Source organism: Urocitellus parryii, chromosome 9, assembly GCF_045843805.1.
Source record: "Urocitellus parryii isolate mUroPar1 chromosome 9, mUroPar1.hap1, whole genome shotgun sequence".
NCBI classification, from domain to species: Eukaryota; Metazoa; Chordata; class Mammalia; order Rodentia; family Sciuridae; genus Urocitellus; species Urocitellus parryii.
The window spans coordinates 130,744,399-130,765,737 of record NC_135539.1 but is presented as its reverse complement, the minus strand read 5'-3'; the positions used below and the strand labels follow the sequence as shown (position 1 = coordinate 130,765,737).

Here is a 21,339-nt window from a genome sequence, read left to right as displayed (position 1 = left end):
AGGAAGACAGAAAGGGAAGAATGAAAGGAAGGGAGGGTGAGGGAAGAAGGAAGGACGGGACAGACATTAGCTGAATTTGATCGAAAGCAGCAACCCCCCCCCCCCCCCCGCCCGCTAAAGGTTGGGTGTGCCTGGCTGGCCCTAAAAAGTAGCTGTGGACCCTGGATCACTCATGGCACATATCCAACTTCAGTGTTTTCTCTTTTGTTGCATTCCCAGAAGGGCACCAATCAGAGATTGCCAATTCAACAAGAATCATCTTTTAATTGGGCATAAAGAGCAGTGTTGGGTAGCCACGCGGGGCTCATGCCTGCAATCCCAGTGGCTCCAGATGTTGAGGCAGGAGGGTTGAGAGTTCAGAGCTAGGGTCAGCAACCTCAAGGCGCTGAGAAACTCAGTGAGACCCTGTCTCTAAATAATATGCAAAATAGGTTCAGTGGTGTGGTCCAGTGCCCTTGAGTTCAACCCCTAGTACCAATAAGAAAAAAAAAAAAAAAAAAACAGTGTGGGAAAAGAGGAGTTTGAGAAAGGGCTTTGGAGACATGCCTTAATGGGTTGCTCCAGAGAAGTGTGGGGAGGGTCCAGGAAAGCTGCAGGATGCAATGGAAACTTAAGGAAGGGTCATACAAAGGTTTAGAACTCTGGTAGAAGAGGAGATTGTTTGACCTCAAAGACACACTTTGCCTCTTTAAAATATTGGCCTAGGCCCAGCCTTCCATCCAGGTAAAGAGAAAATGTTTCCTTTCTCCTTCTTTCCCTGTCTAGGTCCCAGGCCCACTTCCTCCCAAGACCTAGTCCAGGGTGATTGTCTTCTCATGACATTGCTAGTTCCTTTAAATCCAGAAAACCATCTCTTTTTATGTAGTTTCTGTGCAGAAATGCTTTTCAGAGTGCAGACCCTGCAAATGTTGTAGTTTTTGTTTCCTTTCAGGTGCACTCCTTGTTAGAAAATACCACTCTCTTAGTTCCAAGCAGATCTTTGACTTGGTCAAATTCCCATTTCCAAATAGTGTCATTAGTGGGTCCAGGGGATGGGCCCTCTGGGTGTGTTGGCTATCAATGGAGGCTGCAAGAACTCATTGGCTTTGCAGATGGACGATCTGCTCCCAAGTTACCTTTATCGTTAACAGAATTGACTTTAAAAAGAATCAAGTAGAAGGAGAGAGGTGCTGGATGTGTGTGAAAATTCCAATCTACTTTGACACCTTCCTACGGTGGTCTTCTTTTGATCAATGACAAATAATCCCAGCCCCTCCCTGCTATAATATCAGGGTAAAATACTAAAAATATCAGCACTGCATGCTTTTGACCCAGATCTATTTTGACTAGCACAGCCTGGGACTGTTTACATGGAGGGGATGGGAGTCAACCCACTGCTCCTGATGTGCATTTTAATAAGCCACCTGACAAGATCAACAGGAAGAAAAGAAAATCCCTGGCGAACAGGTGTGGGGGGGCCTGAGGAAGAGGAACCCTGCCCTCCCCCCTGATTCAAGTCCCCACACTGTTGGGCTCCCAGGACCCCCTGGCTGGTAACACTGCCCTCATTGTCCCTGGTGTGGGCTCTGATAAAGGGAGCCTAGAGTTCCCAACGAATTCCCCCGAGCCTCCAACCAGAGGAAACTGGATTTCCATAGCAGTCGCCTGGCTGTCATAACCCCCAGTGCTTCTGAGGAGGGCTGTTCCTGACAGCTGCATCTCCATGGCAATGTGTGACACTTTGTTGACGAGTTGTCTCTTTCCAGATGGACATCGCCATTCCACGCCGCCGGACAGATTTTAGTATTTGCTTTGTGCAAATTGCGGCTTCTCCCAGGGTCTTTTTGGTTTTAGGCGGTGATGGGTTTTTGTGCAGGGTGTCCTGTGAGCAGGCATGATGGCTGTTTGTTTTCTCTTTGTGTTCCCCTCACACTGACGGGGCTGGCCAGCCGGGATTGTTAAGGACACGTTCCAACCTCCCTTCTTTCTCAATTGGAGGAGAGTCTGTCTTGAGGTAAAAAGAAGGAAAAAAAAAACAAAAGCTTGCGGTTGGAAGAATGCTACTTTGAAAGTCACATCGCCAGGAGCTTTTTCCATTTCACCGGAGATAAATATTCGAAAAATATTAATCGTTTGCTACTTCCAATTCAGTTGCGTTCCCTGGAGGGATAAGAAAATAAAGACTGAATACTGCCCAGCTACTCAGTGTGCATCCGAACTGAGTTTGTCTTGGCACGTGGGAGAGGACATGCAGAAGCAAATAGGTCCTAAAATCCTACCGTTTGAGGATTTGGGTCTTATAGGCAAAAATAATAGAATCCACTAGAATTGTGGTGTATGTGTGAGTACACACATCTATATATATAGACACATATGTATACACTCGACATAAATACAAATATGACATGTGTTTTATGTATCATCTATAACAACATGTTATTTATATTTAAAGTCATTAGAGAGTTGTTAGAAACAACTAAAAATCACAGTTGAGTTCAGTTAAATATTTGTAATTATCTCACTGAGTCATGACTTACAAATATTATGCCCCTGCAAATATTAATACCCCTCCAAACGAAGTTGGGAGGCCTGTTGTAACTTTCTTTTAACCATTATTTTTATTTCTGTGTAGTTGTATCAGAGCCATAATTTGTCACTGTCTTTTCTTTTTAAATTAACAGTTGTTTTTTTCCAACTCCTGAGTGAATAATCCTTAATTAAATAGATCAGGATTATTAATTGACTTTCACTGTTTTCTGAATACAAAGTTGGAATGTGAAATCCTTTCGTGTTGTAATTACGCATCAGAATCCATTGATAACGAGCTAATGCATTTAGGACTTGGAATTCTTGAAGGGCTTATTACTGAATTCTCAACGCTAGTTTCTCATCTTTCTTTGGAAAGAAGCAGCACCAGTACCTATCTTGAATGGTCAGATAGAAAAAAACAATTGGTTGAGTCATGAACATGGAGTTCTTATGTGGACATATGCAAATGAATCACCTTCCTAAGGATGGTAATTTGTGGAAACACTTAACCAGCACAATTGCTTGAAGAAATGTGGCCTTCACAAATGTCTTCAGGGCTAATGTGTTCAGGGGTAACATCAGAAAACCTGAAACTACATTAGAAATTGGCATTAGAAATCCTAACGCAAGGCACTATGTAAGAATAAAGTTGTTGTGGCCAAATAATCATAGGCAATAAGAAAAACATTCCAACTTTTTAAACAAAAGCCCGAAATCTTAGTGATCCATGATAGTGCTCTATGATAGCTGTCTATCATAGTTCGACATTGCTCCTTACCATATGCTATGCAGTCGTCAGTGTGTGTGTGTGATGAAATTTCCTAATGCCTTCCTTTGTGTGAATTTTCCCCCACAAATTGGATTAAAGATGACTCAAAGTCACACCTATTTTTGAACTTAGGATGTTCCAGTCATTTCCTGTTGAAGGGAATCTGATGAATATGTCATCGCCGTTGTCACCAACCCTCTGTTTAGAGAAGTTCATTAGCTGTGGGCTTTCCTGAGCTTGTTCTGTAATGGGTATTGATCTGGGATTGGTGTCCCCTCTCTGGCTATAGCAAATTCTTGGTCCCATCCATTCCCTTCTCTACTTTCTACCCTTAAGTGATAGATCTATGTGATAAATACTGCTGCTTTTCACACATATGACTTTACAGAGATGAAATGAAAGCATACATGTGGGGCTTATTATTATTATTATTATTATTATTATTATTATTATTATTTGGTTTTTGTAGTACTATGGATTGAATCCAGGGCCTCACACATGCTAGGCAAGCGCTCTACCACTAAACTATATCCCCAGCCCCGAAGAGTAGCAAATGAATAATAAAGAAATGAAATAATGTCACATGCTCAAATTTAATATAAGGATCATAGAAAGAACATTTCTGTTCCCAATTGTTAAGGTCTATTTTGTTCATCATCCCAATTCTTTTGTTTTAAACAATGCTTTAGGTTTTTCCAAAAGAGAAATTAAGGTCCAGATGTACTGCTGAAAATTGCTGCTATAGGCATTTTGGACTAATATTTTCTTGGGGGAAAATAAGAACATTCTCTCGAGTCTTCTTGGGGCATTGTGGGAGGTGTCTCGGTATGTGTGGGTTCCAAATAGTCCAAATAGAATAACCTGTTTCCACTCACCACTCACTCTCTCTGAAAGGAGCAAGAAGTCAGACTGTCATTAGCTGAGCTTTCTCCAGTCAACAGAGAAGAGTACCTCCTAAAAGGACCGGATCCAAGACCCCGGTTAAGCCTCTTCTAGATTGTTCCAAATGAACCACATATAAAACAGCCGCAGGGGAAAGGGTCTAACAAATTACGCTACTGGGCTTTTCTAACTGACACTTTTCCATCATTGTGGGAAAAATTACAAGATGTGTTTTCTTTTTTTGGCACTCAGATGAGTATAGGATCAAACCAGTGGAAGAGGTCAAATACATGAAAAATGGGGCAGAAGAGGAGCAGAAAATAGCAGCCAGGAACCAAGAAAACTTGGTAAGAATGGAATTTCTCCTTTGACAATGAATTTTGGTGATACCATTGTAATACAATCCACACTGCATGTTTCAGCTGCAACTCACACACTGGCTCCGGGTTTCTTGAAAGCGCTGCGGTTATTTATAGCCTGCCTGGAAGCTGCACCATTACTCCTGTATCCTGTTTGTCTGAATAAGTCCTTCTTTAATCTTGATGGGAGTGCACCCCGGAAAATGCAGTGCACTTATTCATGTTTTTAAAGTTCTAAATTTAAAGGTGGGGGTGGGGAATGGTGTAGGATTGAGATTTATGGGAGGAAGTTTGGTTCACTTGGGGCTTTTTCTACCCCCCCCCCCACTAACTCTTATCCAGGTCAAGGTGAATTGGTAAAGTTTCTGTACTCTGAGCGTGTAATGCCATTGATAAAGTTGCCTTTCAAGGGGAAATAATGTACTTCCAGGGTGGGTCTCCACCCAGGGTCGGTGCTCCCCACTCACAGTGTTAAAGGTATGAGGGTTCTGAGTTAGTTAGCAGGAAATTGTAATGATAGGAAATAGGAAGTTAGGAACTTTTTTTTCCATATGAATCAATATATACCTTAATATTCCATCTCTATAAAAATATTTAGCTGTCTTATTAGATGATTTCTTAAAAAAAGGTTACAAATAATTGAGAATCTACATCTATTCAGCAGTATTGGTGCCAAACAGCTTTTATATATATTTTATTCTTGAATTGTTTTCTTTCATGATTGAGTGAACGTATTTTTGAGAAGCCTGCAATATTGTAAAGTATTTCCACTTCACTTAAACTCCTCTTTCTATTATGTGCAGTTTTCATCTTTCTATTATGTGCAGTTTTCATATAATTTTCTGTTATAGCAGAGGGAGGTGGCCAGAGAGTAACCAATGCACAGTGGCTGTTTAAGGTTATCATTTTCCTTGATACTCTAGTGAATATTAGAAGCTATTTATTTTTTCTTTATTCTCTTCTGAATGCGTGAACTGAGTACTAAAGTATCAACAAGTAAATATTAGATCTTTTTTTTTTCTTCTCGCTGGAGATTGAACCCAGGGGCACTGTGTCACATCCCTAGCCCTTTTTTGTTTTTTATTTAGAGACAGGGTCTCACTGAGTTGCTAAGTGCCTTGATAAGTTGCTGAAGCTGGCTTTGAACTCTCGATCCACTTGCCTCAGCCTCTGGAGTCACTAGGATTACAGGTGTGCACCATCATGCCCAGCTTGAATATCAGATCTTTTTTAAAAGTGAAAACACTCTTGATAATTAAATGTTGATTTATAAATGTGATTTGGATCTTTGTGTGTGTGTGTGTATGACAGAGAGAGAGAGAGAGAGAGAGAGAGAGAGAGAGAGATTTGGATCTTAAAGTATCACTTAGTGACAGAGATTCATGCCTACAATGAGGATATATTTTACCATCAACATTAAAGCCTAGGGAAAGGTAACAGTGATTAACTAGTAGAAATTATTATGATCAGACTTTATTTTTTAAACTGGAGGTAGAACCCAGGGTTACTTTACCACTAAGCTACATCCCAGTCCTTTTTAATTTTTTTTTTTTTAATTTTGAGACAGTTTCTTGCTAAATTATTGAAACTCTTGGTAAGTTGCTGAGGCTGCCTTAGCCCCCAAGTTGCTGGGATTATAGGCGTACACCACCATACCTGGCCTGGGTCACTCTTACTCATTGTTAAAACCACAGGCTAAGTGTTGCTCTCTGATAGAAACCTTTAGACCTCACCAGCTGTGCTAGTTCTCCTTTAGTCTCCCTGACTATATTTGTGTTTTCCTCTACAGTATTCAACCCAGCTGTTTTGGAATACCTCTGAGTAATTTGCTTAATGTACATTCCTCTTTTAGACTGTAAGCTCATGAGGGTAAAACTGTTTCATTTTGGTTTACAGTTAAGTGTCCAGCACCTAACAGTGTGTAGCACCTAGTTGTTACTTCATAGTTGCCTAAGACCTCCAGTCACTTTGGCCCTGTGACCACAGTTTCTGTGGCTGGAGGAGATGATGCTGGTTGTCTGAGACTAATGATGAATCATTTATACGTCAATCAATTTATGCACTCTCAATTCAAAGATTTGCATTTGTTCCAATTTTCATCACTGCTTAACATCCATATATTATACTTTGCTTCTCTGAGACTTTAATTCCTTCTTAAGGTAGTGTGAAGTCGTAGCACTGGCTTTGAAGATTATACATACATAGATCTCAATATGGACTGTAGCTTTGCCATGGTTTATAATTTTGGCCAGATAATCTAAAACTTCTCAACTTCAAGTTCCACATCTGGGGGCTGGAGATGTGGCTCAGCGGTAGCGCGCTCGCCTGGCATGCGTGCGGCCCGGGTTCGATCCTCAGCACCACATACCAACAAAGATGTTGTGTCCGCCGAGAACTAAAAAAAAATAAATATTAAAAAAATTCTCTCTCTCTCTCTCTCTCTCTCTCCCCCTCTCCTCTCTCACTCTCTCTTTAAAAAAAAAAAAAAAAGTTCCACATCTGGAACCTGGGAGATAACACAATTATTAAAAGTATTAAAAGAAAATGTGGAAGATTATGTTTAACATGTTAGCAAAGGGAAGTTTCACTAAACAAGACAGAGAACACAAAAGCTGTCGAGAAAACACTTTTTCTTTTGTGACATCAAACTGGATACTTTTGTAAAAATAGGATGACTGCAAAAAGTAGTTAGTTGGTAGGTAAGAGCCTGGGAGAAAATATTTACAATGGTTATAAGGCAATGAATTAATATCTGAGACTTTGAAGTACACTTGTAAATAATTAGGAAAAAGGCAATCCATTAGAAAAATGGGTGAATGAGCAGTTGATTCACAGTAGAAAATGTAGAGGATAGCATATGAAAACACATCTTCATCACTAGTACAGTGCCTCGTCCCCCGTACTGGGGACTGAACCCGGGGCACTTAACCACCGAGCCACATCCCCATCCCTTTTTATTTATTTTGAGACTGGGTCTTGCTAAGTTGCTTGGGACCTCTCTAAGTTGCTGAGGTTGGCTTTGAACTTGTGATATTCCTGCCTCAGGCATATGCTACCATGCCCAGCTCTTTTATTTTTTTTTTTTTCATACTTGGAATTGAAGCCAGGGTTGCTTTACCACTGAGCTACATCCCTAGTCCTTTTTAGTTTTTATTTTGAGACAAGATCTTGCTAAGGTGCTTAGGACCTCACTAATTTGTTGAAGCTGCCCTCAAACTTGGGATCCTCCTGTCTCAGCCTTCCAAGTCGCTTGGATTACGGGTGTGCACCGTCATGCATCTTTCTCTGAAGATACAAACTGCTGCCCAAGCCATGCTCAACTGGACGGCTGGGGGGCTGCTCTCAGGAACACCTCGCTGCTCTTGTTCCCACAGTTAATTTTGTGTTTTCCAAGAACTGATGTGCTGGTTCCCAAATCCGTTTCTACTGGTTGAATGTCATTGTAATTATGTAATTTAGTTAAATATATGCAAACCAATGAAACACAAGTGAGGAAAGAGCTGTTTCAGTGAAAATTAAATTGAATGCTTTGGAAAGTCTTGATGAAGGGAAGTTACTAAAAGCTTCCTGTTAAATTAGATTAAATTCAACACTCGGACTATTTCACAAGGTCTTTACATTCTCACTTCACTTAAGAAACCAAAATAGGGACTCTGGGATGTGCATTATGGATATGGCTAATGTGAAGCCCAATGTGGAGTGGTTCTTTACTGAGAGGAGAAACCTGGTTCCTATATCAAGAGATTAGAGAAGAAATGCACATCTGTGTATTTTTAAATAAAATATGTTGCATGTGCTTATATCTTTTTTTGTGTTACCCATCTTTAACTCACTGTCTTGTTTAATTGTGTGGGTGGTGTTACCTAATACAACTTTAATGGTAATCAGGGAAATGCAAATTAATACACAATCCCATTCTTCACCCATTAGATTGTCAACGACTTGATATTTGATGATATCAAATTTTGGCATGGTTATAGGAAAATATGTATTTGCATACTGGTGGTAAACATCACGGAGGGCAGTTCAGCAGTATCTATGAAAATTTAAACATGCATGGCCTCACCCAACACTTCCACATCTTGCTCTGCACCCAAACACTTACCCAGGTACCTGAGGAGGCTCACACAGGACATTCACTACACATTGTTTATCCGTGAAAAATAATAATAACCATCATGCCTGTCAGTAGGACAATAGTACTGCACACCATAATAGGAAATAATTATTAAAAAATGAGAACCATACAAACTGTTATGGAAATGTCCTGCAAATTGTAGAATTGATATTTTTAGCATGATGTCATTTAAGGTTTTTTGTGTGTGTGTGTGTGTGGGGGGGCTTATTGTTGTTGTGGTTTTGTCTTTTTTTTTTTTCTTTTTTATACCTGGGAATTAGTCCCACTACTGAATTTCATCGTCACCCCTTTTTATTTTGAAACAGGGGTCTCACTAAGTAGCTCAGGTTTTTTATATTCCTGCATCAGCCTCCCAAGTCATCCGATTACAGGTATTTGCCCTCATATCCTGCTAAGATTGTTTAATTAAATAAAACAGCAAGCAACACTGTGCATTTTTCATGAGTATCCATATCTCTGTAGAGATTCAAAGACAAAACCTGGGTGGATCTATCAGTAATGGGTTCGTCAGTAGATGAGGCACTGAAGTACACTGAGGCTGCGTTTCCTACTCTGCAAAATGGAGATAATAATTGGACCCATTTTAACAGGAAGTTGTGAAAATTAAAGAAGATATTAGCACAGCATAGAAAATGCCATTGTTGTCTATTGTAATGTTATTTTTATTAGGGTATTGTGCTGGGGAGGGAGGAAATGAGAAAGAATTGAGTGTGTGGTCAAGGGGATTTCTATCCTTACATTTAATGTTTTAATTTTCATTTTAAATTGATGTATTAAAAGGGGGATAACATAGAAATTCCAATTTGGACTACTTTGGAATCTTTAAGTATTTGGACATTTTCTCGCCATTGGTACTAGATTCAGAACCAGGGGGCCTTTTACCCCTGGGCCTGGTGAGTTTGTGAGAGCTTCCATACCTATCTCCAGTGCATTCAATTTCTAATAAATGTCAGGATATCCGGCTGCAGACATGAAGACTTGGAAATTAGGAAACATCTTTGATGAGACAGAATGCTCTAGCAACCCATCAGAGCCTCCTCCTCCAAGCAGTGGCATCAGTCAGTGAAACTAGGAAGCAGCCCTGACCCAGAGAACATGCTGTGGGTAAAGCAGTCTCCTGTAATTAAGGAGGAGCTCCTGTTCTCCAAAGCACTGAATTGATTGATAGTCTGAAACAAACCAGAGAATGTTCTGCAATTCCATTCAGTCAGTGGTAGTCAATAGGAAGCTAGGTGCTCAAGCCCACAGTCACTGTATCACTGTCATCATCAAAGTATACCTTGGGAGGAATAAAAGGTACATGAATGAAGGTTGTTTTAGTAGTCACTGATAAAACGTTTTGTTATGAGTCAGATACATAGATTCCCATATAGGCGTTCTCATAATTAGGAACTCTGTAAGAGTCCATTTGACCTCTCTTTAACAAATACTGCCATCTTTACTTTTTCTGTGATTCTTAGAGCAACTAATATAGTAGCAAATTGACATTTCTATTTAAAGATTGTTCTGCAGATCTTAGAAATGACTATTTACCTTTGTATGCTTGTCCTCAAATGCAAAGTCAAGTAATTATTTTTAGAAACCAAATAATGCAAAAGACTATGACTTAGCATCATCCCAATTTCCCAGGCCATTTAAAAACCTGCAGCACTTTTGAGAATAAGGTAAAATAAACCGACAAGAGTGAAGCTGGTATTAGCAAACAAAATGTCCTGGTATGTGGAGCACCTCTTCTTTTTTCTCTTCTCTCTTTCCAGGTGTGAATTGGATTTGAGATCAGGTTAGGGTGGGTGAGTTGTTGGGAGTGGGCTTTGTACTTGAGGGGGGTACTTCCTGGTTTGGGGGCCTCTAGAGGACCAGGGAGTTCCCCAAAGCAGAGTGAAGATGGAGAGGGGTTCTGGGTGTCTGATAGAGACAGGATACACCCTTTGGTAGAAACATAAATATCATTTTAGTGCCAGAGTCATCCCATAGGATCTCTTGGGTCTCCTTCCCTGTTCTCTTAGGCTTTGACATCAGCCTGAAGTTCATCCAAGTAATTGGAGAAACAGCATCAGGATCCCAGGTGCTATCTCCCTGCGCGTTTTAGTTGAGCGGCTCACGCGAGCAGAGGGCATTGACAGTGTCCTTCTCCTCCATGATGTTTGTTGTGTGTAGAAGGAACAGGCGGGAAGAGTGGCACCTCTTCATCTGTCTTGAAAGACTTCCTTTCTCCAGCTACCCTGCGTTTTTGTGTTACTTGAGCCAAGCACATTCCAGGTCTTAGAGATTATTCTGGCACGTGGCAATTTGTTTTAGAGCAGAACAGGAGTAGTGTTTCTGAGGACAAGGGATTTGTTGAATCAGCCTTCTAAATTTCAAGTGTGGGACAGAAGCAAAGTTCCTGATTCAGGAGCAGAATATTACAAGGATAATAGTGCACACAAAAGTGCTTTGTATGCATAAAGCCCAACACAGATTACAATGATTGTTGTTATTACTGGTTAAGAGGACACCTGGATTCGTTTGGTATTCTGTTGGTATTTTTTAATAGAAACACAGTCAGGGCACAGCATACTTCTGGTTTTAAGTAAGCACTGACCCTTCTTCCTTGAACAAAGAGCTGTGGCATCATAGTGGACTGCAGTCTCCCACGAAGAAATGGCAATGTTAAAGTGTTTCTCAGCTTAACATACGCAGACATCAATGACGCAAGGGTGTTTGGTTTGTTTGGTTTGGTTTGGTTTTGCAGTGCTAGGGATCAAACCCAGAGCCTCATGCATGCTAGGCAAGCACTCTACCACTAAGCTACATCCCCAGCCACTTAAATTAGGTGGTTTTTGAAGAAACTTCTATAGTCATCCAAAAAGGAGGGGGTAGGAGAGCATGACAAATCCTATCTCGAATAACTTTTTCTCTTACCCCTATTCACACTGAACTGACCAAATGCAGGTGAACAGTGTTCGTTAGGATCCCAGTGCCACGTCTCTCTTGAACAAGTCCCTGTTTCATTGTACTCTGTTCTCACTACCAGTGTGGCTTTGTGGGGGCACTGAAAGGAGTGTAAGGATTGACCCAGCATAGGGGTAACTCCGGAAACTCTAGATGAGATGGACACACACAGCAAACAGAGGCCCTAATGAAGTCTCGGGAGAACCAGAATGGAATGGTGGGTGCCAACTGGGAGATCTGAGGAAAATCAGAAGCTGCCATTTCAGTGTGCCGTGAAGGAAACCAGGTTTTGATTGACAGATGAAGTTGGGAAGGGATTTCAAGCAGAAGGAAAAGTTTGAGCCGAGGCATGAATGACAAGTGGTTCGGGAGACTGATGGGATATATTGTGAAGTGTTTATTTGGCTAGTTGATGTCGCTTTTTTCCTTTCTTGTCAGCATACTGATTTCGGGTTTACCAGTAGTCTGCAGCATGTGTAACTACAGAATAAATAGAACAGACCTCTGCAGCTCTGATTAAAAGATTGAGGGTGTGATAATGACTTCCCTTTCCCAGCATTGTTACAAGAGTGATTGCCTTTAAACATGCTTTCCTTGGATACAAGGTCTGTTATGGTTTTGATGTGGTGTCCCCCGAAAGCTCACATATGAGACAATGCAGGAAAGTTTGGAAGAGAAATGACTGGGTTATAGCCTTAGCCTAATCAGTGAATTAATCCCTGATGGTATTGACTGACTGAAGAGGTAGGGTGTGGCTGGAGGAGATGGGAAGTGGGCCGTGACTATGGGGTTTGTATTTTATACCTGGAGAGTGGAGTCTCTCTCTGTACTTCTTGACCACCGTGATGTGAGCTGCTTCCCTCTGCCTGCCACACACTCCTCCCTGAGAAATGGAACTGGCCTTCTATGGACTAAGATCTCTGAAACTGTGAGCCTTCAAATAAACTTTTCCCCCTCTATCGTTGTTCTGGTCAGATCCTTTAGTCACAGTAGTGAAAAAAACTGACTAAAACAAGGTCCATCTAAAAGTTGTTGTCGGACCTATTTGTTCTTGACCTCCTCCTGCCCAATAAATGATAGGCTCTAATTTGTCCCTTGAAACTTTTCTTGCTCAGTTCTGGAAATTCACAAACACCAGCAATACTTAAGATTAAGATTTCTGCCCTCTTCTTCAAGACTGGAACCCTGACATTTAAATAGAAAGCGGAAAGTACTTTCATCAAGGCCTGATTCTGTTTGATCCACATGGTCATCTTAGAAGTTGGATCTGAATATTATTAAAACCTGGGCATTTTTTGCTCAGTGGCCCAGATACCAGAGGGAAATGAGTGACACCTGAGGCTGGACCACCAGTATTAGACATAGCCGGGTGTCTTTTCTGCAGGTTGTTCAAATTTCTGCCTTATCATCTATGGGATACTAAAAGTAAAACCAAAGCATATAAGTTTCATGCATCTGTTGGCAAACTCTGTGAGATAGCTTCACCCAGAATTAATAATTTATGCCCTGGAGGAGAGAGTTTGGAAAGAAGCCATAATGTTTTCAAGGGCCTGGACTTGGTCATTGTCCCTCTGGGCGTCATTTGTGAACAAATAATACCCATTGTTAAAAGAGGTGCAGGAATTTTCGTCTTTCAGGGGTTCTTGATGATTCTGAAGATGATTCTGTAGCTGTCATTCAGAAAAGAAGGAAATAAATACCCAGCCGTGAAAAATTCATGCATCTTCTTTGGAGACATGAAGATGTATTGTTTAGCTTGTCAACAATATAATAGATATATGAAGGTGCCGTTGCTCCTGCCTGCCTCGCATTCAGAATAGGACTAATTGAATTTATTTACTCGGTGCTCTGTATCATAGTACATGCCGGATTTCTTTCTTCTTTGAAAAGTGAAACTATTGATACTGATAATGTATTTTCCAAAACTTAATGAACTGACTCTTTTTTTTGTTTGTTTGTTTCTTTCGGGTGAGATGCTACCCCACAGATTCTCATTTACTGACAAACTTCTGCTCATAACTGAATAATTTGGGGATTTGCCTAATTTCAAATAAATACTTTTTTATGGATGTTTATAGTTAAGGATACTTTGACTGGAAACAAGTCAAGAGTATTGTGATGGGAACTGGATATGAGGTTGGGGTTCATCTCAAATGCAAAGTAGAAGGCTCATCATTAGGACGGGGCCCAGCAGGACTGACAAGATTCTGGTCCCACTAACAAGGGTTCTTTCACTTCTCCAGAGTCAGAGACGTGCTGAGCCTGAAAAGCACGGCGGGGAACAGCAGCTGTAGATAAAAAGAAGGGAGAATCTCATTCCAGTCAGGTGCTCCAGAGTGACATCTTAACACACACAGTGTTTAAGCTCATATCAAAGGCTCTGAGCTGCCAAGAGCCGGCCATCCAGTGAGACAAAGTCAACTAGGTGTAGCTAGTGTATTTATTTCATTTCTTCCTGTTGTTTAATTGCATTTTTAAAATTAACTTTTCCTTTTTTTTTTAAAATAAACATTCTACTTGCGTGAATTACTTTAAGCCATTCTTGGAGAAATGCAGAAGTGAATAAAAACAAAATTAGTCATACATCTCGTAATCACCATTTATGTTTTCATGCCTAATATACATAGAAAATACAATATTTCCTAAACAAAAACTAGATCTTAATTCCTTCCAAAGCTAAATATAGTCATATCATATGTCTAGCAGTCATGTTCCAAGGTGTTTTTCCAACTGATTTGAAAACCTGTGACCATATAGAAACCTTCATGTGACTGTTGGTAACAACTTTATGTATAATCACCCCAAATGGGAAGCAACCAATATGTCCTTCAGGGATGAGTAGACAAAGTGTGTACATCTATATAAGGGACTATTACTCAGTGATGAAAAGGATTGAGAAATCAAGCTATGAAAAAAATATAGATGAGTGTTAAATGCATATTACTATGTGAGAGAAACCAGTCTTTTTCTTGAGATCATTAGTGCTGAAATTTCTTGTCAGCTTGGATAGAACTTGGCAGGTACTAAAAAAAAAAAAATCATGCCATCGGCATTCTGATGCTAGTCAGGTACTAGATGATGTTTTTGTTTTTGTTTTAGAAAATGAGAATTTTCCCAGGCACAGTGATGCATGTCTATGATCCCAGCAATTTGAGAGGCTGAGGCAGGAGGATCACAAGTTCAGGGCCAGCCTTAGCAACTAATTGAGACCCTCAGCAATTTTTTTGAGACCCTGTCTTAATTTGAAAAGGACTAAAGATATAGCTCAACAGTAAAATGTCCCTGAGTTCCCCAGTACAGAAACAAAAAAGAAAAAAAAGTTAAGAAAAAAATGGGAATTATTTGACAGCCATTATGGTTTGGCTCTGGAACATCTCCCTAAAAGCTCATGCTTTGAAAGCATGATTCCCAATGCAGTAAGGTTCAGAGGTGGAGCTTTTAGGCAGTGAATAGGGCTCTGACCTCATCAATGGATTAATCTATTTGCTGGATCAATCCATTGATAGCTAAATGGACTACTGAGTGGTAAGGTAGGCAGGCAGGGCATGGCTGGAGGAAGTAGGTCACTGGGATTGTGACCTTGGATACTCTATCTGTCTCTGGCCCCTTCTTCCCTCCCTCCCTCTCTGTGCTTCACAACTGCCACACCCATCCACCATGATGTTCTGCCTCACCCCGGGCCCAGAGCAATGGAGCTGGCTGACCACAGACTGAGAACTCTGAAACTGAGCCCAAATAAACTTTTCCTCCTCTGTGGTTCTTATCAGGCATTTTTTTCCACAGTGATGAAAAGCTGACTAACGCAACAGCCTAATGGTACACTAACTCTTAATATCTCTAATCATTCTTTTAAACCCACATTGTTTTCTAGATAGAAATAAAACCACCAACTTTAGAAGATAACCCTTCTCTTCATTGAGACACAATGCCTTTATTTTATTTATGCTTATGTGGTGCTGAGGATCGAACCCAGCACCTCACATGTGCTAGGCGAGCACTCTACCACTGAGCCACAACCCTAGGCCCCATGTAGTGTATTTTACCATGCACACACCCCTGACCAAAAGATCCTACTTGCTTCAAAGACCTATGGTTGCTTCTCCATGGAAGAAAGATACATCAACATCACTGTCCCGATGATCTGTTGTTGCATAACTGACTGCTGCAAAATACAGTGCCTTATTTATTTTCTCATGCTTCCACGGATGGACAGAGGTCAGCTAGACAGTTCCTGCTAGGGTCTCTGCACTTGCAATAGGATGTAGGCTCAGCTGGGCTAGAAGTTCAAGACAGCTCGCCCACAGGGCTAGCAATTGTTGTTGGCCATGAGCTCAGCTAGGACAAGTGTCCACCTATGACTTCTCTGTGGCTTGGGCTTTTCACAGCATGGTGGTCTCTGAGGGCGCTTCACAACTGTCTTCTTACAGGCAGTGGTACTGTTTTGGAAGCTACTTGTCAAAGCAGTCATAGAGCCTCCCAAATTCAAGGGGGTGGAAATCCAAACTCCTCCTCTTGATGGCAGAGTGGCCAAGTTGCATTGCAGAGGAACACAGGGAATGGGAGGTACAGTTACCATCTTGTTCAAATATGTGGGTGGATAGAGACCGCTTTACAGGATTGGCATCATGAGAAAGCTGACTGACTTCCAAAACCTGGACTGTGCTCTTTAATCTAATTTCTATTTTAAAAGAAAAGCTGATAAGCACATTGCAGTGATACACACCTGTAATTCCAGCTACTCAGAAGGCTAAGGCAGGAGGATGGCAAGTTCAAGGCCGGCCTAGGCAGTACAGCAAGATCCAGTTTCAGAATAAAAAAGGCCTGGATGTAGCTCAGTGGTAGAGCTCTTACCCAACATGTGTGAATCCCTAGGTCCAATCCCCAGTACTATCAAAAAAAAAAAAAAAAGAAAAGAAAAAAACAAACGCTGATAAAGAAACATCCCTTTGTACTTTTGTACTGTGGGAAACACCTTTTTTTTTTAAGTACCAGATATACCAGATACACAAAAGGCATAAGGCATATAATCCCAGGAGACAAAATCAATTATGCTGTTCATCAAATCTTCTCTGATACTGGCTGACACACATGATGAACCGAAGAAAAGAAGGCCTTGGCACTGAACCTAGCCAAGCTGCTTTTTCTAACCAGATGTTCTTATAAATTCCATGAATCATGATCCTTTGTCTGTAAAATCAGATGGCGGCTAGACATTTCTGGGTTGTTTTAAGGAACAAATTAGGTGATTTGGGTGAAATACCCAGTCGTATGCTACAATACTTAGTTAAGTACTGAATAAAGATAGTTCTTATTCCTCCTATTTCTATTTCTTAGTTTCCATATCATGTGCCCTCAACTTTCTAGAAGGTTCCATGCACCTCTGCTTGTTAAGTATTGTTTTACTGTTTTGTTGAACATCATCCATGGAGTTTTTAAAATAAGATTCCAATTAATTCCAATTTCAGATCTTCAAACATAAGTATAAATATAGTATCATAATAGTAACATTTTATCTTACTCCCCTATATAAGTGTCTTCATATGGCAGTGGATGTTGGATCATTGTGTTTAAGGTGGAATACCCCTAGTCTTAATCTTTGACTTTCAAGTTTAAATTGGTTCATGTTATCAGAATTTGAGAAAGAACAAATTAAGTGAATTTATAGAGAGAGAGTGGGAATGCATATTTAGATAGAGTTTGTGATCACTCACTAATGAGGAAAAACTGTGTCTACCTCTAGGCAGCCCTCTTGTCTCAAGAGCCTGCTCATTAGCTAAATGTTTGGCATATCTCAGTAACCCCAGTAGCCTGTATAATTCAAATTAGCTTTGAACACAAGGGTGTCCCACATCTTATCTCCCTTTTCAAGGCATCCTCCTCCTCCGAGCTTTCTAATAATAGTTCCTCAGCCCTGAACTGATCTGAGGATAAAGGGGAAGAGAGCACGTCCACCAAATGAATCTTCTCTTTTGGTGTGTTTAAGAATGTTTCAGTAATTCTTTTTTCTTTCTCCAAAGTAAAAAAAATCTGTTTTTAAAAGGGAAAACATTCTTTATGGGGTCAGAGTTCTTAACAGTTTCCCAGTCGTTAAAGAGAAGACAGAAAGATTCAATATAAAGGAGTGTAACCTTTGAAGTTGTTGATTTAATAGTTCCACAAAATTCAAGGAGCACTGGAAAATCAAGGTCTTGCAAGTCTGACACTGGTCTAGTTGTCTGCTACAAATGGAAACATCGGGATCCTGGGGAAAGAAAATGCATTAATCCTTTCATCCATTCACTCATGAAACCAGTATTCATTAATCTCCAGTTTTTGTCCTTGGTTTTGGGTATCATGAGGAATACCCAGCCCTGTCCTTCAGGATGCCAGCCAGGGAGCACACAGTTTCCATGGAGTACGCCAACCCATATAATGGGGGAACACATGGTACTTCCACACCTAAGCCAATTTAGCGTGCCCAGGGAGCCTTCTGGGTGGAGTGGTCCCCTTATGTTCTCATTTAGCAGATCTACCTCCAGCCTTAAAGCTTCATGGAAACCAGTACAGAGAACCATGGGATCCTGTGCTTCATCCTTTACATATAATAAAAGATGCTACAGTGTTGACAGAACCTGAGTTCCTAAGGACACAGTTACAGTTACTTTATAACAGAACTATTGTGAAGAGCAATGCTTGCCACATAGCAAACACAATAAATATTGGCAAGTTGCTATTACTGCTAGACTTTACCCCATGGACCTTGGAAAGCTGTCAAAAGTTATTATCTTGCTATGGCTACTCCAGATTCTCCTTGTGCCTCATCTTAAAATTTATTGATGGTGATTAAATATTATTTAATTAAATATTGCTTAGTCACTAGCTAATATTTGTGAAGTGCTTAGAACAGTGCCAAATGCTGTATGCCTGTTTATTTTATATCTCAGTCTAACTTAAACAAGTGTGCTGAGGATTAGAGATGTCACTTTTTCAATTTTCAGTGAGTAAGGTAAATTCAGAGAAGTTGAACTTCTTGCCTGAAGTCAGACAGCTAATAAAGTTTGGAGCCAGTATTCAACCTGTGTCTCGTTTCATATCATGGCAACTGCATCTTAAAATTTGATTTAAAAGACGTACCATCACAACACATTTTTTTTTTCATTTTGGTAAGATGCTTTCCATCTTTGATCAGGAACTGTAGTCCTAGCCAGCCTAAATTTTGCATTCCAGTTTTTTTCTTAGCATTCCATCATTTTCTATTTTCCTTTATAGTCATCATGTTAAATTTTAATGGATGTGCAAAAGTACTGTAATTGATTTTCCTCAGCTTTTATTCTACTGCTGAGTATTACTGTGTTTCCTGTTTTTCATTATTATATAGCAGATAATGCATCTGTAAGCATACCCCAAATAAAGCCATTTCTTCCATTGATTTATTTCCTTAAGTTTCCAGGACTGAGCTCATTGGGTTGATGGTTATGAATAATTATAGTGTTTTTGACATACATTACCTATGTCTTCCATGCAGCAGTGTATGGAGATTGCCAATTTTAACACTAATATGGATATTTTCTTTCTTTAAAAACTCCTACAGATTTTTTAATACAAATGATATTTCATGGCAATTTTATTTTTTGCATGCTCTGATTACTAATTCTGTGAAATGTATTGTCACCTATTTTAATAAACCTTAATATGTTTCTTTTATAGTTTTAAAGTTGTTTTATTTTTTAGTCTCCCCTTTCCCCACTGATGATGGGGATTGAGCCCAGGGGTGCTCTATCACCTCATCCACAGTCTTTTTTATTTTTTATTTTGAGGCAGGATCTCACTGCATTGTTCAGGCTGGCCCTGAACTTGAGATCCTTCTGCCCCAGTCTCCCGCATAGCTGGGATTACAGGTGTACATCACCACGCCTGGCTCGTTGAGTGTTCATCAGGCAGTTAAATGCCTGAAAGTGTGTGTGTGTGTGTGTGTGTGTGTGTGTGTGTGTGTGTGTGTGAGAGAGAGAGAGAGAGAGAGAGAGAGAGAGAGAGGGCAAAAATATGGAGATGTATAATAATCCATCATCATTATCATGGGATGACAAGAGCAATGCTTGCCAAAAGATAGGAGATGGTTTAGGACAGAACTGCTCAATAAATGAAAAGAGCCAGGCAATCAGGTGGGAGGAAGATGAGAAGACAGCCGTTGGGGGAGGAGCTTAAAGACAAGAGAGTAGTGATCTCTCAGATGACTGCCCAGCGTCTGTTGAATGGGGCTGTCAGGAGGTCCTTGGTAATCTTGACAAAACCAGTCCCTGTAGCTTTTTTAAAAATAAAGACAGCCTGATATTGGTTTGCCTTAATGCCATTCAGTGTGCAAACATCTGCCTCTCTCTGAGATGTAGCCTACTAGAGGAGGAGGCTATGTTTCTGGGTCAAATAGACCCAGGTTCAAATGATGACTTTGCAACTGGCCAGTTGTCTGGGTGACACTGAGCAAGAATCTGAATAGCTATACTATCTTTACAATATCTTCACCTTCATATTCTTCACCTTTGCAACAACTTACAGAGCAGTTAGAATTAAATAAACTGATGTCAAATGCTTAGTGCAATGCCTGACACATAATAGGTTCATTGTACATAGTAGTTGCTATAAAACTATTATTATTCCTTTAAATACTATATTTAATATCAATAGGGGGCTGGGCAGAGTGCTTTGCCTAGCAGTTATGGGGCTCTGGATTATACCTCTAGCACCACAAAATAAGTGATTTTTAAAAGGAAGATGTATCCCATACATGCCCTGTTCTTCTGGTCATAACTAGCCATAGAGAAAGAGAAGAATGAAGCAGTTAAAAGCTGAATTATAATCCCACTGATTTAGCTCTGAGCCTTGGGCAAGTAACTTTATCACTTTGGGCCTCAGTTTCCTCATCTGTGCAATGGAGACAATAGCCCCCATCACATAGATTTATTTTGGGGATTAAAACATCAAAGAATGGTAACTGCCACCTAATAAGTGCTTTGATGACAATAGTGATGCCAACAGTGATGAAGACAAAAAAGGAGATGATGATATTGATGTTGATAGCTGCTTTCTCTTTGGACCAAATGACTTTTTACTCCACTTGGAAAATATAAGGAATTTTTTTTTTTTTTTTATCTTTTGACTTTTCACCGTCCTCGCCCACACTTCCTTAATTTATCCTGAGGATCTTTTTTTTTTTTTTTTTTTTTTTTTTTTTTTTTTTTTTATTGGTCGTTCATAACATTACATAGTTCTTAATACATCATATTACACGGTTTGATTCAAGTGGATTATGAACTCCCGCTTTTACCCCGTATACAAATTGCTGTATCACATCAGTTACCCTTCCATTGATTGACATATTGCCTTTCTAGTGTCTGATGTATTCTGCTGTCTGTCCTATTGTCTACTATCCCCCCTCCCCTCCCCTCCCCTCCCCTCCCCTTTTCTCTCTCTACCCCTTCTACTGTAAATCATGTCTTCCATTTGTATTCTCTTGACTTACCCCTCCTTACCTCTTATATGACATTTTGTATAACCCTGAGGATCGCCTTCCATTTCCATGCAATTTCCCTTCTCACTCCCTTTCCCTCCCACCTCTCATCCCTGTTTACTGTAAATATTCTTCTCAAGCTCTTCGTCCCTACCCTGTCCTTGTTTACACCCCTTATATCAAAGGAGTCATTTGGTATTTGTTTTTTAAAGATTGACTAGCTTCACTTAGCATAATCTGCTCTAATGCCATCCATTTCCCTCCAAAT

General features: G+C 40.2%; 1 protein-coding gene across 2 annotated transcripts in view; it reads left to right on the top strand.

The window, feature by feature from the left end:
* The window catches only part of C9H1orf21 (chromosome 9 C1orf21 homolog), a 222,089-nt gene that overhangs the window by 107,789 nt on the left and 92,961 nt on the right, over positions 1–21,339 (top strand). For both annotated transcript variants that reach the window (XM_026392843.2, XM_026392844.2), the window contains exon 3: positions 4,412–4,506. In XM_026392843.2, coding sequence (XP_026248628.1) covers positions 4,412–4,506 — 95 coding nt within the window. The remainder of the gene's footprint in view (positions 1–4,411; positions 4,507–21,339) is intronic.